Source organism: Trypanosoma theileri (assembly GCF_002087225.1).
Source record: "Trypanosoma theileri isolate Edinburgh chromosome Unknown TM35_Tth_6_V1, whole genome shotgun sequence".
Taxonomy (NCBI): Eukaryota; Euglenozoa; class Kinetoplastea; order Trypanosomatida; family Trypanosomatidae; genus Trypanosoma; species Trypanosoma theileri.
Window position 1 is genome coordinate 752,610 of NW_021639848.1, and position 17,016 is coordinate 769,625.

At 40.5% G+C, this 17,016-nt stretch overlaps 7 protein-coding genes across 7 annotated transcripts; all 7 read right to left on the reverse strand.

Moving 5' to 3' along the window:
- Positions 1-548: 548 nt before the first annotated feature.
- Positions 549-4,214, reverse strand: TM35_000064020 (uncharacterized protein; the record flags this gene model as incomplete). Its single annotated transcript, XM_029023439.1, has 1 exon — positions 549-4,214. The coding sequence occupies one exon, from the start codon at positions 4,212-4,214 to the stop codon at positions 549-551; it is 3,666 nt and encodes a 1,221-aa protein (XP_028885463.1).
- A 1,126-nt stretch (positions 4,215-5,340) lies between these two features.
- On the reverse strand, positions 5,341-6,150 carry TM35_000064030 (uncharacterized protein; the record flags this gene model as incomplete). Its single annotated transcript, XM_029023440.1, has 1 exon — positions 5,341-6,150. One exon carries the CDS (start codon positions 6,148-6,150, stop codon positions 5,341-5,343), a length of 810 nt encoding a protein of 269 aa, XP_028885464.1.
- A 643-nt stretch (positions 6,151-6,793) lies between these two features.
- TM35_000064040 (uncharacterized protein) lies at positions 6,794-7,762 on the reverse strand (the record flags this gene model as incomplete). Its single annotated transcript, XM_029023441.1, has 1 exon — positions 6,794-7,762. One exon carries the CDS (start codon positions 7,760-7,762, stop codon positions 6,794-6,796), a length of 969 nt encoding a protein of 322 aa, XP_028885465.1.
- An 807-nt stretch (positions 7,763-8,569) lies between these two features.
- On the reverse strand, positions 8,570-11,092 carry TM35_000064050 (uncharacterized protein; the record flags this gene model as incomplete). The annotated part of the gene is made up of 1 exon (XM_029023442.1): positions 8,570-11,092. One exon carries the CDS (start codon positions 11,090-11,092, stop codon positions 8,570-8,572), a length of 2,523 nt encoding a protein of 840 aa, XP_028885466.1.
- A 565-nt stretch (positions 11,093-11,657) lies between these two features.
- TM35_000064060 (putative actin-like protein) lies at positions 11,658-12,878 on the reverse strand (the record flags this gene model as incomplete). The annotated part of the gene is made up of 1 exon (XM_029023443.1): positions 11,658-12,878. The coding sequence occupies one exon, from the start codon at positions 12,876-12,878 to the stop codon at positions 11,658-11,660; it is 1,221 nt and encodes a 406-aa protein (XP_028885467.1).
- Positions 12,879-13,568: 690 nt separating this feature from the next.
- TM35_000064070 (uncharacterized protein) lies at positions 13,569-14,048 on the reverse strand (the record flags this gene model as incomplete). The annotated part of the gene is made up of 1 exon (XM_029023444.1): positions 13,569-14,048. One exon carries the CDS (start codon positions 14,046-14,048, stop codon positions 13,569-13,571), a length of 480 nt encoding a protein of 159 aa, XP_028885468.1.
- A 1,090-nt stretch (positions 14,049-15,138) lies between these two features.
- Positions 15,139-16,404, reverse strand: TM35_000064080 (flagella associated protein; the record flags this gene model as incomplete). Its single annotated transcript, XM_029023445.1, has 1 exon — positions 15,139-16,404. The coding sequence occupies one exon, from the start codon at positions 16,402-16,404 to the stop codon at positions 15,139-15,141; it is 1,266 nt and encodes a 421-aa protein (XP_028885469.1).
- Between the last annotated feature and the right edge of the window lie 612 nt (positions 16,405-17,016).

A 17,016-nucleotide genomic window follows, 5' to 3' on the forward strand; every position in this document is an offset into this window, starting at 1 on the left:
AAAAAAAAAAAGAGAAATAAGTGAGAACAGTTTAAGCACATTACAAAAAAGTAAGAAGGAAAACTAAAATAGGAAAGGAGCTCTTCTGAACACCTCCATCAATAAAAAAGAATATATATATGTATATATGTATGTATATGTATGTATGTCAAATGGATTTCTTTTTTTCTTTTTCTTGCCTCGTCTTTCTTGTGCATCACATCTTTCACAGCCAATAATACCTCTCTTACAAACAAACAAACAAACAAACACGCAAAAACAAAACAACAAATAGGGAACATCTTTTTCTGCAAATTCTTTTTAAAATAAAAATAAAAAAACAGAAACCCTCGTTTCGCCTCATTCCTCTCATTTTTTTTTTTCTCTTTTCTCACACTTCTTCTGTTCTTTTTTTTTTTTTTCATTCTTCTTATCGCATTCAGCACGTTTTCTCATTTTCTCTTCTTCATGAAGAAGAAGAAGGAGGAGAGAGTTCTTCTTTTTCTTCTCTCCATCCCTTATTACTACACACAAGCATTTTCCTTAGACAATCTCCGGATCACGTTGTTTCAATTATTATCATCTCCATCTGTGGAGAGGACTGGATCAGCCATGAGTGTTTCCTCCTCCACAATTTCCTGATTAGTAGTAACATCCACTTCATCCACTCCTTCTGTTGTGCCTGTAGTAACATCTTCAGCCGCCACACTGCGCCAGATACGTTCCAGTTCTGCCTCATCCATACCACTCTGAGTTGTGGATGATTTCTTATGCCCTGAGATGAGTCCACTGGGGTTGGGGTGATGTCCGGGTTGAATAAACCATCGGTAGTACTCATCATCATATATCTTCTCCTCTTGTGTGGCGATCTCCGCCTTGTAGGCCAATTTCCCTTCACTTGCATTCCGGCGAAGATTACGTGCCCATGGCTCCACATTTGTTCCCGCCTCCTCCAGTGGTGTGAAGAGACGTTGTTGCAATAATGCATTATCCTCTTCCTCACCGCTCACACCCTCGCAGGCCTCACGCGAGGGCCAATAGTTGTGTTCCCCGCGGCCCGCCTCATCGTACACCGCCTGCACAGCCGTGCGGTACTGCGCCTCGTAGTGTTCGAGTGAACCCGCCGTGTGTCCATCGCGGCGCCACGACGAGGCCTCATCGCCCCACGGATGACGGGCCATTTCGTAAAAGTTCACATTCGTCGGAACGTGCGCGTTGGAGGTGAGTGGGGGGGCCAGTGGGGCACCGGTGCTGCCATCACACTCGCCGAGTCCCCGCACAACTTCCGCACCGCCAGCATCATCCACCATGAAAGGGAGACGATCGGCGGTGGAGCACTGCAGAGAGACATGCAGCGGCACAATAGCGTCCACATCATATGAGAGTGGTGTACGTAATCGCAAGATCTCATTATCGGAGATATCTTGTAATGTACGGGGAAACCAGCGTGGACGAAGACGGAATGTGTGTCCATCTAGGGTAACATCTCGTTCAAAGACACTTTCAAAGTCTGGTAGTGGTCGAGTTGGGAGATGTGTTTTGTGAATATTGCGTCTACGCTCCTCACGAATCTCCTCCCATTGTTCTGCAGACTTATCAGTGTGAACACCAACATTGTAAAAGTCTGGACGACGCAACAATCGAGAAAAGTATTTAAATTCTACTGCAAGAGTCTCTGCAAGGGGCATCACACGCTCTGCTGAACCATCCCCACGTACTTCTGCTAACAGTTCAAAAGTTGCCCGTAATGCAAAAGGTGATTGAAGCAACATTTGATGTTTCACCGCATACGCCCATTCAGAAAAGTAGAGTGTATTGCGTTTTACTATAAAATAAATAGGTGGATATTTCAAACGTGATTGTGGATCTTCAATACCTGGATCAGCGTGAAGTACCTGCATAAGTTCTTCATCATTATAGACAGGACATGTATCTAATGTTGGTAAATACCAACCTAATTCAATGTCACGATCTGTAGGCATTTCGAGAGAAGTAAGTATTTGTCGCTTCAGTGAATCAAGAAGTGTTGTGGAATGAAACTCCTCCAGATTATTATTACTATCATTATTATTATTATTAGAATTAGAATTGGAATTTTGTTTCTGATCCTTTAAAAAGGTAAAATCAAATGAAACAAGTTTTCCTTCACACCCTTCAAGTCGAGCATACACATGACGTGGATGAGGAGCTTCTTGTAGACTGCGATAAGCATAATACTCCTTTTGTCTTTGTCGATTCCATTTAGCAACTTTCTCCGCATCTCGGTGAACTACAACATCTACAGAACCATGTCGTTCTAATACATAGGCATTAAATACTTCAGATGCATGTTGAAGTGCCACTTCATCCTCTGGTGGTGTGATATCCCATGGAGAGAGTGTATACCGCAGACGATGTTCCTCTAACTTCTGTAACCCTGCGGCGACATCTTCTAAAGTGTATGGTGTACATTTGGAATCATCGTATGTATTATGTTCGGCTGTAAGAGGCAATTGTTCAATCTCACTAAGAGTATCCATAATGTGTTTAACAGATGGTTGATCCGCAAATGCATCCTCCACCCAACGAGCTCGAGTGGGTGAAAGAGCAGCTCGTTCCATAGCGGAGGAATGTGCCTCTCGCATTTTAAAGCATGTATCTAAGAGATGACCTAATTGCCAGGCAATAGCATCATTATGCATATGTTCAGAGTTATCAAACCATTCTTTAATATAATAACTCATATCTGGTATAGTGGTAAAGAGATCTGTCCAACCAAGTCGAAGGGCATCTCCAGCAAAGAGAGAAGTACCTGTTAACATGACAAACTCTGCAAGTCCAGGATACTTTAATGAAGTTTCTGTTCGTGCAAGAAGTCGAGTAAGACCTCCATATGGGGTAACTCCCAAATTAGGACCATCAAATATAAACTCTGTTGAATCTTTAAGAGCACAGTATTTCGCATAAAGTGAAACTCCACATCCAGTTCCCCGACACTTTCCATTTGTAAGTGTCATTAAAGGTCTGGGAGCATTATATACTCGCCAGATAAGTGATGCATGTTGACGTAAAGTATCATCTACTCGATCTTCATAACGTGCCGCATCTCGTAATAACATCTCCACTTCACGTTCTTGAGATTTAGTTAAAGTAGATGTGGAAGGAGAACCCGAAGAAGAAGAAGAAGTTGTTGTTTTTCCTGAAGTTTCAGTACTCTTATCAAGAATAGCACGTGCCTGATTTCGTAGAATGGTTGCCATTTGTAAATCAAATCCAAGCATCTCAAAATTCAAACCACCACAAAAATAATTTGTGAGTCCAGATTGTGCCGCTTCTAAAACGGTTAATTTTGAGTAAACCGCATTGGTTGCCTTATCAATTTCCGTAGCCAATTCACTAGCCGTCTTTGCACTGAGAGCCTGATGTGTTTTTGGTTCATTTATCATAATTGTTTTTGAAAAACGTCCATCATTTCCGGTAATCGTTCGATCTGCATTCAATGGTCTTGACATGGCCTGCATCATCTTTTGATCAAACTCCCCGAGAAAAGGGGTATTCACACCAGGCACTAATCCATCCGTGTGTCCACGGTTATCCACTTTAAAGTATCCATTACCTTTGGTATCACTGTGTCGCATGAGTGGACCGAGTAGACTCTGCGAGGGTAATACCGACAAGTCAATACTTCCCTCACCAGGGCGTCGTTTAGAAAACATTTTATTCCAATGCTCTGGGTGTGAAAACTCACGACGGTTGGGATCAAAATTGGTAGCGAGATCAGGATGGGAAGTGAGTGAAGGATCCTGTTCTGTAAACCAGGATGATTGTGAACTACCATTATTATTATTATTATCACTATTGGTAAGAGTTGGATGTAAATTATCATGAAAGTCAAAGGCCACACGTTGATGACGGTGTGGTAAACGTGCCTGTCCTTGTTCCTTACCCCAATGCATATAATCAATATAGTCTTTTCTCACTCGAAACCGTTGGTGGGTATTATAGTGAGTGAGAAACTGTATACCAGACTGTCGATTAGGGTGATTTGCATAGCGTTGATAAAAACGAAACTCAATGGGTGTTGCCAATGGTCGGTACTCACGTACATCAAGTGTCTTAATACCACGTTTTGATGTTACGCAGACAATTGAGTATGGAGTATTATTATTATTAGTATTAGTAGTATTAATAGTATTAATATTAGTAATAAGAAGTGGAGGAGGAGGACCCGCCTGCAGTATTCTTCGTCGAAGCATCTTTACAAGCGTTTAGATACTCTTCACCACTAACACCAGATATCTACTACTATATTAACTACTATTACTACCACACTACTACAACTACAAATAATAACAACTGCTAATGTTGTTACTTCGCCTTTCTTTCTTTCTTTCTTTCTTTGGAGTTACCACTATTTTATTACTGGTACTCTATCTTCTTTTCTTTTTTCTTTTTTTTTTTGCTAAGGAATGTTAATAATGTGTTTATACTACTGCAGATAGCAGCAGCTTTCCAAAAAAGAAAAAAAAAAAACACGATACCTGTGGTGTACAGACTTTTGTTTTTTCTCTCTGAGAGAAAAAAAGAAAAGTACACGAAATGCAAAACAAGGACTACAAAATAGATAAATATATATATAATTTTATCCTTCTCTTCCTTCGTCCCCGTGTGTACTACCCCTCAAAAAAAAAGAAAAAGGTTAGAAAAGCAAAAAAAAAGAGATAAATATGGAGAGAAATACATAAAAAAATGAAAATATGATGTAAAAAAGAAATAAGAGGAGAAAATAATTCTCTTCTTTAAATAAAGTTAATTAAAAAGAAAAGAAGCAAATATTTTTTGATTCTTGTGTGATTCACAGTATTTGAATATGTGATAACTGTAAAAGAAAAAAAAAAAGAGGTGGGAAAACACGTTACACAAAAACCCACACACACACACACAAATAAGAGAAAAATGTACGAGAGAAGAGAAAATTAATTGACTCTTCAATCTATAGAAACAAACAGATAGAAAGAGAAAAAGGAAAAAAAAGATAAAAAGGAAAAAAAAAAAACCGCTAGAGAGTTTTTCAGTGACTTCTATACAGCAGCACTAACAATAAAAATAATAATAATAATAATAATAATAATAATAATAATAAAAAGAAAAAAAAAGAGAAAAACGTCCATAATAATCAAAAAAAAAGTAGTAGTGTCCATTCACAGAAATCAAACACACCACTTCAACTCATTTTCTCTTCCTTACTTTGTTTTCAATGTTTCACCCCTCTCTCTCTCCTCTCTCTCATTTCCTTCACTCTTCTTTTTTTTTTCTTTTTTCTTCATTTCTCTTTCTCTTTCTTTCCCTCTTCTTCTTTTTCCCTCTTCTTCTTGCCCTAACCTACAACTTTACCACCTTTCCGCGATTCTTAAAGACACTCTGGTACATGTCCCATTCCCTGTTCATAAACACACACAATTCTACATGTTTATCCCGCCGCAGTAAATACTCCCGATCAAACACATGCAATTGCTCAAACGCCATTGTAAGAGCCGATTGTGTGATGGGTGGGAGTTGATTATATAAAGGCCCAGCCGTTGTTCCATTCGAAATAGGTGCCAATCGCAACACATCCCCTTCACTCACCACAAACTCATGTAAAGTATTGCGATAGGCACGAGAGAGTTCCAATGCGGCTTCCCGCTCTGACCACACACCCTCACGGAAGTCGGGTCCAATCACATGAATGACATTCTTATCTTCTGCATATTTAAACCACTTGGCATCACACACACGAGAGATGGCACGCACCACATCATCTGGAAACTGTCCTTGCAGTCCAAGCCAATTGTAAATAGCCCCGGAAGCCCCTTTGGCGCCTTCTGTGGTTGTGAAGATGTGTTTTAAATCGGCGGTGTCCACAATCACGGTATTCTCATCCGGCTCGGAGGCCACACGTTTAACACCTCCCTGCAGTGTCATTTGAGTGCCAAGTACACCGTAAGGGGCGATGATGACTTTACGCAGGAATTGTTCCTGCGGTGGGACGTAGTGCTGAGCCACGTAATATTGTCTTAACAACGCAGCCATGGCGCCCATCCCAACAAGCACACGAATCCACGGGAACGGCTTGATAAGATTCACACCAAAGAGCAGCCGCGGTGCACGTTTGCGGCCATCGCGACTCACCGTCTCTTTGTACGACACCATCACTACACACTAAGAATATAGTGAAAGAACCGATCATAATAAAGAAAGAAGGAAAGAAAGAAAAAAAAAGGGGGTAAGGAAAAAGAAGGATATAGATGAGAAAGAAAAAAAAAGGAATGAAGGGATGAATAAATAAATGGAAAGAGAAGTGTGGGAAAAGAAGGAAATAAAGGAGGTGTGTGTAAACGAGGGAAAAGAAGAAAAGAAGAAAAGGAAAACAAAAAAGAGAAAATAAAATAACATCGTTCTGCATCAGCAATTATGTACGTATTTGTTTGTTTATTTCTGTTTGTGTGTGAACCACTTTCGCACACTTGTTTTGTTCGTTTTTTTTTTTTTTTTTCTTGTTGTCCGCACGCAGGAACAAAATCTCCCAGTATTAACCTCTACAAGCATCATATCATAAACGGAAAAAAAACAAAAAAAAAATGAAAACAGCAGAAATGTGCACACAAAATGCAAAAAAAAAAATCAATGCAAAAAAAAAAAAAATAAAAAAAACAAATAAAATAAAATCACTCACTCACTCATATACTATCATACAACCTATTCCATCTTTTTCATTCAGCTATATCCAGCTATGCATACAAACATCAAGCCACACACACACACACACACACAAAGCGGTTTATTCACAAACACATCAACCGAAATAGGAAGGACCACGTCCACCCCTTCCTGGCCCAAAACCCAATCCCCCAAAGGCCGGTCCACCCGGTGGAAGTAAAAGATCGGGATCGGGCTCACCTGGAAAGGTCCGCATGGGCTGTGGACGTCCTCCACGATAGGGGCCAGTATCTCCAGGAAACATTGGATTATATCGGGCCTGTGGGAGATCCACATTGTTAAAGGCTTGAGGACCCAGAAACATTCCACCAGCACTATTACTATTACCGACGGGTGGTGTGATGCCTCCACCTGGTAATAAATCTCTCTCGCCGTAGCGATATCCTGGAAGCCGCGGGACAATACCAGCAAAGAGGGATTCTCCGGCAGGAACGGGAATACGGTCTGGTGCCGCAATGTTAGATTCACGATGAACTACATCTCTCTCCTCAAGTACTTCTCTCTCAGACTCTCTGTGTGGTGGTGCAGTATTAGTATTATTATTAGTAGTATTGCTACTACCATTCCCCTCACTGGGGAATTCTGCAGAAAGACGATTAAAGAGTGCTAGTCGTAGTCGTTTAACAGCATCCTCTGCAGTTTCTGTAGTCCACTCACTCACATTCTTCATAATAGAGAGAAGCGGCTCCTCCCCTGTGGAAAGGGAAATACTTACAGGCTGCGTTGATACCCCAGTCTCTGTGCGTTGGGCAATTAAGACCACATGCGAATCATCCATTGGGACCCATTTAAACTTCACTGCATTGTCATTTGTGTGATCCACGTGAAACTGCATCTCCACAGTTGGAGGTATACCTTTACATTCCCGCAACGTCTTCCATCCTTCCGTTTCGCTGAATGTCGCTGCGGGGGATCCATCGCTGCGGCAACACGTCCACGTCTCCTTCTTTGATTTCTCAGGCCCACCATGCAGTGCAGCCATCATGAGAAGAACAGCACGCACCACCGGCGTTGATGCGGCCTTTACCGCACCAACTAGTTCCATACTCGTATGTATGTATAATAACTTTCTCTCACGTCCTCACAGTTTGTTTATTTTACGTATTTGCCTTTTTTGTGTGTTTTTTTTTTTTCTTTTTTTTTTTCCTTCCACTATAGTGATCAAAACAGAGTAAAACAACAACAATTGTAATAATTTATGGAATTAAACAAGCAATCAAGCAGACAGAGAAAGAAAGATCTATATATATATATATATATATATATAGAAATCATATTAAAGATTTCAGTATCACAAAGAAAACATAAGAAAAAAGAAGAAAAAAACTTCCAGGATTAAAATAAATAAAAAAAAACACCAACAGGAACAGGAACAACAAAGAGAGTTAAAACGCAAACAAGAATTGCAACACATCAAAAGAAAAAGAAAAAAACAATGCAAGAAAAACAAAAATAAAAAGAGATTGTAAGTAATAAATCAGAATATCACTTAAACATTTCTCTTTTTTTTTTATTTTTACTTTGTTTTTTGATCCCTCCTTATTTCTTCTTCCCTTTTTGTAGAGACTGAAAATGTTGGGGACCCTATTGTTTCCTTTTTTTTTTTGCTATATATGTGTATCCTTCTTTGCGTTTACTGTGAATATGTGTTTCTGCTCATTTCTAAAAGCTGAGAAAACTCTTTTTTTTTTTTTTTACTTTCTTTCTTTCCTTCATCCTTGTCCTCTCTTCACCAGGCTATAATACATATATACCATTATACGCATACATTTCATATGCAAAAATATACAAATACATATTCATTACCAACATATGCATATACTAATCATTCTTCTTCTTTTTCTTCTATTCATCACCCTGTGAGTTCCTTCTGACGTTTTATCTCTTGCTTAAGGGCATTTCTTTCTGAGAGTAAAGTAGCATGACTCTTGCGTGTTTCCTCTAAAAGCAACTCACGTTGTTTATCCAAATGCATTGCCACTTCACGTTTTTTAAGAAGTTGTAATACTGTCTCAAGTTTCTCAAACTCCGTCATCCGTTTACTACGGAGTACTGCAAAAGCCTTTGCCTCCATCACTTCCCGTTCATGTTCCCGCTTTGTCAGAGACTCCACTTGTCTCTGATGTTGTAGTTCATTAAAGTTCTTCTCATGTTGTGCGTCCTTTTCAAGGATTTCCTCTCTCACCGCCGCGAGTTTATTCGCCGCCGCTTGATAAGCCTCCTTGAGACGTTCTCGTTTTTCCTCTTCCTGTCGAAGACGTTCGGCCCGTGCCGCTTCGTGGCTTTGTTGGAATCGCAACAGTCGTTCTTCCACTTTGCGTTGCTGCTCCATCGCCGCCTGCCGGACCCGTTCTTCCTGCATCGCTGCCCGTTGACGAACCGACTCCCGCAGTTCCATTGATTTAGCGGCCTTTTCTACCAACTTTTCATGCATTTCCTGTCGTTTACGCTCTTGTTCCTCTCGCATGACTCTTATCTTTTCTTCCTTTTCTTCACGTTTATGTTGGGCTTGTAGTTTTTGTTGCTCTTGTACCTCCACTCGGCGCTCAAACCGTAACTGACGCTCTTCTGCTAACTTCTGTCGTTCTTCACGACGGCGTTCATATAATCGTTGTTGAGCTTCAATACGTCTGGCGTTCTTTTCTTCAGCCCGTTGTAGTCGTTCTTGTAAATCTCTTTGGTATTGTGCTTCTGCCTCTGCCGCCTTCTGTTTCTGTGCTGCGAGACGTTCTACAGCCCGTTGATGTGCTATTTGTTCTTCTTGTCTTTTTTGCTCAATTCTTGCTTTTGCATCTTCTTCCAACTGACGTTGTCGCTGTTCAGCTATTAGTTGACGATAATGAACATCTTTTGTAAAAGCTAATTGTTTTTCCATCCTTTTCCTTTCAGTTTCTAAGATGCGTTTTCGTCTTTCATGACCTTCTTTAATAGTTGAGGGAAGTTCCACCGTGATTTCTCGCCTTTTGTCTTCTTGGTAAGCCTTCAAGATATCTGGTAAATTAACTCTACGGCAAAGTACAGCGTAATCACTACGTAAACTTTGAAGTAAATTTTCTCGAGCACGAGCATGACACTCCAAACGCATTCGTTTCACATAATTACGTGTTTCTGGGTCTTTTGGTAATAATGGATCATCATCATGGATTTCTTGTGGAATTAAATCATTCATCACAACTCCATTACCTAAGAGAACAAGAACAGAACGTGGGGAATTAAGAGGTAGTATACCTCCACTATTACTAGAACCAGGACCAATTCCATCGGAAGCGGCACTGGAACGCCATGTATGCAGTGTCACAAGAGAACTTGGGTAACGTGAACCTCGCATCCACCCCAAATCAATATGGCGCAAATCAAGATGAAAGGACTCACAGAATTCAGGTGGAGTATTAATTAAAACTCGGAGTAATTCACCACAGCGTTCTGCAGTTAATGCAGAGTCATTTTTTGCTGCAAACATTGCATCTGGAGATTTTAATGAGAGATCCCTTTTAAGAAACTGTACTGGAGGTCGAGGTACAGTTCCTACCGTCTTAGTTTCCTTCTTTACTGGAGTATGTTCCTCAACTCTATTTTGTTGACGTTGTTGTTGTTGTTTCTGCGGTTGTTGTTGTTTTTGCGGTTGTTTCTGCTGATGCTTCTGTGGTGGTTGTGGTTGTGGTTCTGGTTCTGGTGGTGTTACTGTTGCCGTTAACCTCTGTGTCTTGGATCGTTGTGGAGTTCCTTTAGGAAACGTTGAACTGAGTGGACTATCCTGTGCCTTTCCTTCCACTGCTGGACTTGCCCCTTGTGTGGGTTGAGCTGTAGACAACGTCACGGAGCCTCTTCCCTCTCCTCCTCCACGTGCAGACTTATTTGAGCGAGAAGTGGGTGGAAGAACGTGTTCTGGGATAGGAACACCTACAGCTGGTTGTGTTGATACCCGCGGGTTTGGCGTTTGAGATGCACTAGTGATTCCTGTTCCGGTTGCGGTGGAGACTGACATTTGGGCATCCGCGACTGGACGTCTCGCGGCAGGAACGTCCGTCCTGGATGATGATAGTGCGGCGAAGGAACCTCTAGAAGCTCTCTTCTCCATTCGTTTGAGTCGTCTACGTGCTTCTAACTCCGTCTCTGCATTTGTAGGGTCATTCTGTGATGGCAAGCGTCTATCAAAATTGGAAGGAACGAGTTTAAGACCTATTGTACATGTGGTATCTGGTGTTCCAATATGGTGTTTAAAGAGTTCCTGTTCGTATCTATCATAATCAGATAGTAATTTCATACGTGCCCGTTCATCTGTAACCTTGGGAATATTGGGAATTACAATAGCACTGCCACGATCCTTGGAAGGACTGTTCTTACGGTAAAAGGAGGCGCTCTTATCAGACAACATTCTGTAAGTTTTTTTTTTTTTTTTGATTTTCTTTGCTTCCTTGTTTGTCTTTTTTTTTTTTTCTTTTTTTGTATTCCTTCGGTTAGATATAAGAGCTGTACCTACCCCTCAGGTGGATTCTATTTGTATCCCTTCTTTGAGTATATTATATATCTAGTAACAGCAAGAGAAGCCCACAAAGAGAGAGACTTTTTTTTTCCACTTTTCTCTTCCAAACCCTGAAAGAGAGAAAAAAAAAGGAGCGAGAAGAAAAAAAGACGCCCTCACCCTCTCTTTTGAAAAGAAAAAGGGAACTAAAAAAAAAAAGAGAGAAAAGAAAGAAAAAAAAAAAAACACATATATATACACTGATGTTCATGCACAACAATTAAATTGTCAGAAGAATATATATCAAAAATTGAACTAATGCTTAGATTTCACCATTCAGTATGATTTCATTTTTTTTTTTTGTTCTACTCTACATGACGCCTCTCCATTTTTTTTTTTTTTTTTGCCTTCTTCCCTCCCCTCAAGAATCTCATAATGTCATTCCTTTTCTTCTTTACTGTATTCTCTCAGAGATTCTTTACGACACCCTTGTGTGTATGAGTCCTGCGCCATTTTCATGGTATTCACCGCGTGAGAGACAAGTATGCAAGAATGTTGGCATAGATGCCACTACTGAACCTCCTATCCATGCAGCCAAATCACGATCAGGAAAAGCAATACAATTCACCGTATCTTGACTATTACTTATGTTGCTCTTGAAATTGATATTATTGTTACCCTTGGTTAGTTCTACAACATCATGCTGCAGACGTTGTTCAATACCAGGGAACATTGTATTTCCTCCACCCAGAACGATATTACCGTAAAGATGAGACTGAGTATATAAAGGTGAACTTTCTACTACTTTTTTTACCGCCTCTGCCCATCCAATTTCCTTCTTACAGAGAGTTACATCATACATATCCTTCTCACCAAAACCAGTGAAAATTTCACTACTCTCCTCCATTGGTGGCGTAAAGAGTATCTCTGGAATCGTAAACTGACTTTCATGAAGGTAGATATGCTGTTCATCTGGTAACTGATAACTCTCAAAATGTGTCTTTTTACGTAACTGTTCTAATTCTAGTTCCAGATCTGCAGCAACATAGCACATTTTACATTTAATATCATCCACCAAACGATGATCCTGTGGTGTGGAGAAAGCATACCCCTTCCCCCGCAGGTAAGTGAAGAGTCTGTCTGTGAGTGCACGTCCAGCCACTGCGGAGACATGCACGGCGTGTTGCAGAGAATATCCCTCCCACACGGCACTAATCGTTGTGCGGTCCTCGCCGCTGTCAAGTGCGATTCCCGTCGTGCGTCCTGTCGCATACATGGTGGTTGCCGCCGCACTCGTGATGGCGAGTCGTGGGATGTCAAAGACGTCAAAGAGAAGTGCGCAGACTCGCTCGCGATCGGCACGTGTGGTTCCCGCCGGCTCCACCCACAAGAGCGGCGTTTCACTCGGGATGAGTGGGAGCCACGCGTAGAGGGCGTCGTGGAGGAGATGCTCGAGATCGTCAAAGTTGGCAACGCGGCGGCCCTGCACGGGTCTTCGCGTGAGGAGGCGGCCGGCGGCCCTCTCGGCGGCCTCCCCGGCGTAGTCGTCGCTGCGGTGCTGGAGAAGACTGCCGGGGACCCCGCGGGGGCGGGCGGCGCCGACGAGAGTTGCGGCCACAACCCGCGGGGCCTCCTCGCCGGCGAGCCCCACACGTGTGTGGCCGGAGCCGACATCCACAACAGCAATCCCTCCCGACATTGCACAGAGTGAATGAGAGAGAGAGAAAGAGAGGGATTAAAGGGGACTATAATAAGTTTGAGGAAAAGGAAGAGGGAAAGGATAAAGTAATGCTAAAGGGAAAGAAGAAAGAAGGAAAGAAAAAGAGAAATTATACCCAGAAAACAATGGTATAGTAGATGTATAGTATAGATGGAGATAATACATTTTTTTTAGTGATATGGACGCATAATAAATAATAACTGTTCTACACACTCTCTCTCTTTGTTTTTTTTTCTTTCGTTCTCTCTCATACACAAACTACTTTTCTATAGATATAGATATTTATTGTTCCAGTTTTCACCTTTCTCTCTCTCTCTCTCTCTCTTTCCTATTTCTTTTCATTTCCTATCCTCCTCTACTATACACCCTTTTTTTTCTTTTCTAACCAGTCCCATCAGTCACCACCCCAGATCCCCCAAACCTCACCCATAAAAACACTATAAATATAAAAAAAAAAATAATAATATATATGCGACAAAAGCAGACAATCGCTCACTCAATTTAATTACTAATTCCCATTGAAAATCCCGTGTCATATCCCCCATTATTTAAAAATGGGACTGCAAACAAAAATAAAACAAATAAAAATACAGAATTGAGGAGGAAAACAACAACAACAACGAGAAGAAAAAATAAACACTAGATATATTTGGTCAACAAATTTCGTACTCACTTCTCTACAGCAAATTCACCAGAGCGGCTTTGGTAGAGTGTTCCCACCGGAGGATCAAACACCTCTGGTCGATCACCAACAGCTTCTCTTGTTCCCTCAATAGCATTCTTATGAGCCTCAAACACCAAACTCATCTCTCTATTACGTTGGTAGAACTCATGCTCATTTAATGCACCTAAAATCCAACGTTGTTTATTTGTATTAAAACTAAAGGGTTGCTGACGAAAGTACATGAAAATGACAACAATGGAAGTACAAACAACAAAGACAGAGAGGAAAATTTGATCCGGTACTAACAGCATAAGAAATATTTTTCCCTCGCGATGTGTACGTTGTGCTTGCTGAATAGATGCCACACGCGCATGTGCGTTCATATTATTATTTCGGTATAACATACCTTTTTCAGAAGGACGTGCTCCAGGAGAAAAAGCATGGAGATATGGTTTTATCCCTCTCTTTAACGTTTGGCGAAACATTATTTATCTAAAAAGAGGGAAGGGATGCTTTACTTTTACTTTTACTCTTTCGCTGTGTGAATTTGCTACTGCTATTTAACAACACTATTCCTGAGTATTTATTTCCTTTCCTTCTTACTTCCTTTCTCTACCGTCTTCACCTTTCTCTTCTTCTTATCAATACCACACCTCCTTTTGATCTGCTGAACGATACAAATCTACACAAACAAACTAACAAAAAAAAAAACTACAAATACAAATAAAGTACGTGTAACTACTAACCTAATAATAATACCCACCTCTTGTATACACACAAGCAGAACACCTCGAAACTTATTCCCTTTTTTTTTTTTTTTGCTCCTCCTTTAGGTATAGTTTCTTCTTTTTCCTTTTTTTTGGTGTGTATGTGTATGTGTGGGATTCTCTCTTCAGTTGTTCTGAGCCCTTGGGACGGGAATAAGTGAAGATTACAAAATACAGAAAAAAAAAAAGAAAAAAAGAGATATTTGATAAATAATTATAGTTGGCAATAAAAACACAGGAAGGCGCTGGCCAAGAAGTAAAGACAATACAGAAATACAAAAGAAAAGAAACAAAACAAAAAAAGTTCAAATAATAAGAAACATGGGAAGAACAAAAAAAAAAAAAAATCAACTCAGGTTTAATATCCAGAGTTTACAAGAAAAAGAAAAAGAAGGGGGGAAAAAAAACTAAGTACATAATGTCACATTTCCATTTCTTTATTTCATCCATTCATTCCATACTCTAATCTTCTTCTTGTTTTTGTTATTTTTTTTTTTTTGTTTTGCTGAGAATATCTACTCCACTATATTTCCATTCTCTCTTTTTTCTTTTTTTTTTTTTTCTTCCTTCTATACATTTGCCTGCCATCACAGAGAATATAGCAATATAATAGAAAACTGAGAGATGATGATGGTGGTGGCGAGTGCAAGAATATATCAAATTAAAAAAAAAACACAAAAACAAAGAAAAAAAAAGAACAAGAAAAACACTTTTATTGGCTTTTCTCTATTCTTTTCTTTTTTTTTTTTCTTTTCTTGCTGGTGATATGTAGATAAGTAGGTAAGGGATCGATATAACATATTCATAATTACACCAGATATCCCATATCAATGGCCTTGTTCTTAAACTGTTCAATACCGCATCGATCATCTAAAGCGATGCTTCTGAACACCTCTTCGATTTGTTCATCGGAAATGTGAAAATCTATCTTTTTACATAAACTACGAATATCTTCTAATGTTCGGCCACCGGCGAAGTACTTGGACTTCACACCCAACTGAACATAGTGACATGGATATAAGAGATGTGGGGCACGCACATCATCATCCAGTTCTGTTAGTGCTACTGCTTTACCTCTTCGTTTGCCATCAAATGAACATTCATATCGTGAACGAGTCTTATTGCTGTCATCATCCACTGTAGTAGCGGTGAGTTCTTTCATCGTTTCCAATGCATCTGCGGTTTCTCTGGCAATACGTTCTTCATATGCCTTTAGAGTGGCTGGATGTATGGCCCATGAACTAAGTACTTCACGTGCGGCATCCCCATCACCAAGTCGTGATCGTTGCACAGCCCGCTGTTCTGCTGTTTCTTCAAACTGTGCATTGTGAAATCCATACCTGCGGGGCTTTCCAATTTCTGATTTTGAAGTTGATTGATAATCCTTCACGAGTTTAGGAAGTACAGTGGATACTGGTTGACTCTCCCGCATCACATCTGCGGCGGTGACGTTGGCGGTTGTGTTCATAGCCGATGCCCCAACTGTTTTCCCAAAACAAAACTGTGTGGGATCAATACCAGTCTTTTCCCAATCGTAACCGCGATCTTTACGTTCTCCCACGGGGTGAAGTACATCCACATCCTTACCACCATACACCACTCGTTTAACACTCTCACTGTGATCGGAATGAACCCCAAATCCATCTCGTGGAACCGTTATTTCATACGTTGGGGCTGGAGCGTGTCCAAGTGGTTTTCGTATATTGGATAAATACATACACTCAAGTTGTTCCTCCATTAATGCCGTCATTCGATCATGTGGGGGTTGTAAACAACCCCGTGCTCCCTCGCCAACGACGCCTTTAATACCATGCCGTATATTTTCATCCACTGGTGGATCTCTTGCAATGCCGTAGTGTCGCCATGTCCGTCCAACCTCCCCGCCGCGTCTGTAGCTCTTGATGAGATCCGGAGTTTCTCTTCTCGCCTTGTAGTAATTGGAGGTCAACTCCGCCACCGTTCCGCAGTCGCGGCCAACGACGAGACCGGCCGGGCGGATCTGCGGGGCGATGTGCCGCCGGGGCCGAGTGCCGCCCAACACATTCTCATACACCGTGCACGAGGGGGATGTCATTTAGATAGAGAGAGAATAGAATACAGAGAAATATATAAGGAAAAGATGAAGAAGAAGAAGAAGGGAAAAGAGAGAAATCAAATGTTTCTTCTTCTTCTTCTATTTCTTTTCTTTTTCTTTTTTCTTTTGGTCCTTCTTGCAAGATAGTTATTTGTATGGCTACTACACTACTGTTGTTGTTCTTCTTCTTTTCTTGTTTTTGTTGACCTTGCGGGTTCTCTAAACAGTTGTTATTTTTTTCTTTTTTCTTTTTAGGGAAGGAGTTGAAATGTGTGTGAAAGTGTATGTTTGGAATGAAAAATAAAGAAGAAAGAGAATAGGGGAAAGAAAAGAATGAGTAGAAGTGTAAAAAAAAAAAAAAGCAAAAAAAAAAAAAATTAAATTTGAAGAAGAATCATTAGATAGAATCAAAGAAAATAATTAAGAAAAGAAAAAAAAAACATTACTCTGCACATTAGTAGGGAGGCACAGACACACATCCTACTGTTATAAAGATGTACACCTACGTTCGCCAAAAAAAAAAGAAAAAAACCTCAAATATATTCAAGAGGAAGAAAAGTAAATAAATAAATAAAAAAAAAAGAGTCACTGAGTTGAAAATAAAAAGGAAAA